The sequence below is a fragment of the Nicotiana tabacum genome, chromosome 3 (genome assembly GCF_000715075.1).
Source record: "Nicotiana tabacum cultivar K326 chromosome 3, ASM71507v2, whole genome shotgun sequence".
NCBI lineage: Eukaryota > Viridiplantae > Streptophyta > Magnoliopsida > Solanales > Solanaceae > Nicotiana > Nicotiana tabacum.
In genome coordinates, this window is record NC_134082.1 from 209067706 (window position 1) to 209072527 (window position 4822).

At 36.1% G+C, this 4822-nt stretch overlaps 1 protein-coding gene across 1 annotated transcript; it reads right to left on the bottom strand.

The window, feature by feature from the left end:
• Nucleotides 1-1521: 1521 nt before the first annotated feature.
• LOC107829303 (translation initiation factor IF-1, chloroplastic) lies at nt 1522-4254 on the bottom strand. Its single transcript, XM_016656772.2, has 2 exons — nt 4113-4254; nt 1522-2349 (listed from the first exon to the last, which is right to left on the bottom strand). The coding sequence occupies exon 2, from the start codon at nt 2293-2295 to the stop codon at nt 1825-1827; it is 471 nt and encodes a 156-aa protein (XP_016512258.1). The 5' UTR covers nt 2296-2349; nt 4113-4254; the 3' UTR covers nt 1522-1824.
• Between the last annotated feature and the right edge of the window lie 568 nt (nt 4255-4822).

Genomic DNA, 4822 nt, shown 5'->3' on the forward strand with positions numbered 1-4822 from the left:
ATAGTTGTTGTTGTATCTTCTCATCATTTCTCAGAAATATAATTCAGAGATTATAGGGAGGAATAATGACATATCAGAGATAGTAAGCATGTTAAGTAAGCTCAAATAATGAAACAAGTTTATCTGTAATAAACATAGTTGGAATGCCAGGCCAAGGAAAGACAACACTTGCACAATTTTTTCAATAAAAATGAAAAAGTGACGAGGCATTTATTATGGCTCTGTGTATCTGATGATCTCATGGTGGAAAGACTTGTAAATGAGATGTTCCAATCTGTTACACAGACCAAGGAGTGCCTTAACTTCTGAGCTGAGCGATTCAAGTCATAGCGACAAAGTGTATCTAGCCTCGCATGGTGTAAACTTGTTTCTCAGGTAATAGGGAGGCTATAGTAAAGAAATTGCATGCAAGGATACCTTAAGGGGCAGAGATATTTGCTCGTGCTCGATGATGTTTGGAATGAGAATCAAGACAAATGGGACCAATTTACGCGAACTGGAGATAGGATAGAAGATGCACACTTGACAACTGTCCAGAGTCGCGCACATACCTATTGTTCAGATTAACTACCAGAGTGTAATTCCACGCTGAAGTACTGCACAAATCTGTGAGTAACTAACTTTCCTCTATATCATCTTCTTCTTAGTCAATGTTGTAATTGCTTTTGAAGTACTACTTCCATAGAACTTTTATTACATGACTTAATTTTTTTTCTTTCTGGAAATTGCTTCAGTTCTGGAAAAGATGCATACATGTGCCCCCTACACTTTTAATCCTTATACTGTTCCCTTGAGGATCAAATTTGTGTATTAAGCGAACATATCTATTCTCTGTATCGATCCAATTTTATCAAGTGATCTAATCTATTGGGAGTTCTTTTCTGCAATCTACTGAACCATGACAGCAGGCATAGATGCTCACAAGATCTTGTTGTACTATAATGAGTTCATGTTTTTGAAAAAGAAAAGCTCTTGCTAAAGTCCTTTCTCATTTGAGTGTAATTCATCTTAGCACAGCAAATACTGATGCTTGTGGATGTTTTGCAGGATTTATGATTCTCAGGAAGTCATTAGATGAGGCTACAGTTGAAGAGTAGTATTCGTACAAGCCAAATTGCAGGTATTGACCCAAAAAATGGCAGGACTCCAAACATGTTCATCATATATTGAAATGACTTCTTGTTTTATCGATGCATTGAATGTAATTTGATTTTGGCAATGATAATGATATGAGTTAAGCTTAAAGATATGAATGAGGATTCATATTGCCGACCCAAACTTCTTTGGGACTAGGGCGTAGTTGTTAGTCAATGTAATTTGATTCGCTCGCTTATTTCCTTCTTGCCTTCCACAAATTGTCACTTGGCTAGTCCTAGTTCACGTTAACATTTGGTGGTTGCGACATGTCGTTAGCCTTTAGCCAATGGAAACGAGAACAAAGAGTTTGTTGAGTTTAATATCTTTCTGAGAAATGAATTGCAAAGTGAACTTTGTTGTTTACTATTGAATGAACTCAAAATAGGCAACAAAAGTCTGCTACTATAATAACATATACTAACATTCAGTTATTTCCATGCAAGATGATTCCTAAATTGCCAATAAACAATCAAGAGAATAGCCAGAAGATACACAAGTTTTTCTTTTCCAGACTTAGTTTACTATCAAAACATAAACATCAAGAACAAAAGTAAATGCCTATGAATATCCAAGTATATGAATATACATTCTCGGTTCTCTTCTCATAAGCAAGGGCAGGAACAGGTGAATGGTGGTTCATCAGCCAAGATGGACACTTACAAAACAGCCTTCCACCACCACTGACTCCTAGCCTTCTCGACCACCACGGAGACGATAAATGATGCGTCCCTTAGTGGAATCATACCGACTTACTTCAATTTTGACTCTGTCTCCTGGTAGCAATCGTATGAAATTCTTTCGTATCTTCCCAGAAATGTATCCCAGAACCACATCTGCATTATCCAACTTGACCCTAAACATGCCATTAGGGAGAGACTCGGTAATGGAACCTTCATGAGTCCATTTCTGTTCCTGTGAGAGACACTGAATGCTGGTATTACTTCTGGAATTGGTGAATGAATGATTCTTTTTATTTGACTGTTGCCTTGTTTTAACCAAAAGACCCTTGGCTTGTTTCATTAACTTTGCCTGCTTGCTGACAAACACAGGGCGTGGCAGTGCTAATGAGTTAGAGGTTTTACAGGACGTCGGAGTTGGAGAACAAGCTGTCATTGCTGTCGTGGCAGGAGCAGGATTCCACCATGAGAGAGATGCCATAGTAGCGAGATCTAGTCTATGGTGCACGATCACGAACCCCGAAACACAAGCGATCTGAAAACAGCCAAAAGACAACACAGCTACACTAAGATAAGATTTTAAAAAAATATGTACAAAACAAAAAATTAAGACAAACAATGAACTTTGTTTAGTCTTTTACAGTGATAAACAAACTTAAACCAACACTACTGAGGCATTTTCCCTGAGAAACAAAGTTAAAATAAGACGACAGTATGAATGTAAATCACAAATTAGACATACACTGAACTTCGTTAGTCTTTTGGAGTAAACTGGAAACCTTAAACTTTCACCCCTTCGCCATTTTTCTGAAACAAAATTTGAATCAACTATCTGCAAACTGAAATAATAAAAATAATATGCCACTTCACTCCTCTATTCATTGGCACTAACATTCTGCAAAAATTTAGGATAAAGAGGAAGTTATATTTTATTCTTTCTTCTTTTTCCTCTTTATTTCTGACTCAATTCATCTCCTTTTCTTCCTCTTCTTCTTCTCCTTCAAGTACCTTCAGGTCTTCCCATCAACTCCCAACTGCCATTACAGCTGGCAGTCTACCATCTCACAAGCCAACTAAACAGCTCATATTTTCTTCTATTCTTGTTTCATTTGTAAATATGTTTTCTTTTGGTTTCCTCCTCGTGTTTCTATGATCTCTTTTTGTTCTGCTGCTGCTACTTCTCTTTTTTCTCCTCTTCCTCTTTCCTCATCGTCTAGCTTTATTATCCCATTATGTCATCCCACTCAGACAACTTCAATTTAGCTCCCACTGTCCAACTTCCAATCAACATTGCAGCTTAAAAGTCCCACGCCGAACCATAATAGTGTTTTGTTAATCTCCCTCCTTTTTTGTCCTCGTCTTTGTCAAATTTCTACCCCAAACACACATTTGATGGGTGCCAATTGGGGCGAGGGAGGAGAAAAGTAAACGACAAAGATAAAAAAAATAAAATGCTAGAATGAAGAAATAGAAACAATAGAAGGAAACGAAACACACTGAGTGTTAAATTGGTATTTTACCTTAGTTAAAATGATGTCATTTGAAAAATAACAAAAGTGTGAAGCTTGAGAGTGGACACCCAAGACGCCACAAATTAGAGTCACCAAGCTAAAGTTTGAAGGCTGTTTTTCACTTCATTATTCTTAACTCAACTTCATTCGCTAAATATTCTTACATGTCGAAGTTACTTTGGCACATAGAATTTATGAGCTACGTCCCTTGAATACAACGTCGTCTTCCTAAGCCGAGGGTCTATCGGAAACAGCTCCTCTACCCCCATCGCGGTAGATGTAATAGGTCTGCGTACACACTACCCTCCCCGGATCCCACTTGTGGGACTATACTAGGTCGTTGTTGTTGTCCCTTGAATACAACCAAGTTGGTTTAGAACATCAGATGTAACATTGTAGAAAATCACATTTCATCAAAAATCACCTATGCTCACTTTTTCACCATTAATACATATTGAAACAAAAAATTTCTAGCTCCCCTGCACCTTTATCTAGAGTAAACGTTATCACCTCAGCTTGTACTACCGTCAGAACTTGCAAGAGCGGTTAGGAAGTGGCAGCTCCCTAACATTTCATGTTTATACTTTTCACCTTTCAAATTTCTAAAGCATTTAAGTTATACATTGACACTATCAATAATTTCAGTACATAAATCATATATTCATTTCTAAAAGATTTGGATATTCATAGTCGTTCATTTTAAGCATAAATCAACTAGTAACCTGATAAATAAACTAAAATTGCAAAATACCAAATGAAGAGAGAGAGAGAAAGAGAGAGTGCTTACAAGTCAATTACGCCGGAGAAATCACTGCCGATGAAAAAGGGGCAGCAAGTAGTATCAACTTCGCCAGAGAAGACGAGCGAAATTTGACACTTCAAGAAACTTGATAGGGTAAGGCAAGTGAAGCTCTTGCCTTAGCCCCCAATATTTAACGCCCAAAAAATATAAAGTAGTACTATATCAGTATATAATATATGTAATTTATATTTATACAATTTATAATAAAATATTTTAAATTTTAATATTTTATTAAAATGAGGTAAGATTGAATGAGTTAATAAAATAAGAGGGTGTTTGACTAAGCTTATAAGCTGTTCAAACTAGCTTACAAGCACTTTTCGGCTTATCTACGCATTTAGTAAAGTTAAAAGTGCTTATAAGCCAAGTGATTATAAGTCAAAAATAAGTCAAAAGCCATAAGATGGTCACCTCCAGCTTATTAATTTTTAGCTTATAAGCACTTTAAGTTTGACTAAGATTTTTACTATTTTATCCTTAAAATATTTTTTTAGAACAAAACTCTTACATCGATATTCACTGCCTCAAGTATTGTTTCAAGCTCTAAGGTTATTTAAGTCATTTTAACAGAAAAAGAGCTTATCAGCACTTTTTTATCAAATACTGCAACAACTTATTATCAATTTCAACTTGCATCCAAACGCGTAACTGCTTATTTATTAAATCAGTTTCACCACTTAAAAGTGTTTTCAACA

What these genes read in the sequence shown, in the direction of transcription:
- LOC107829303 (XM_016656772.2), bottom strand. Translation starts at nt 2,295, where the DNA reads ATGGCATCTCTCTCATGGTGGAATCCTGCTCCTGCCACGACAGCAATG.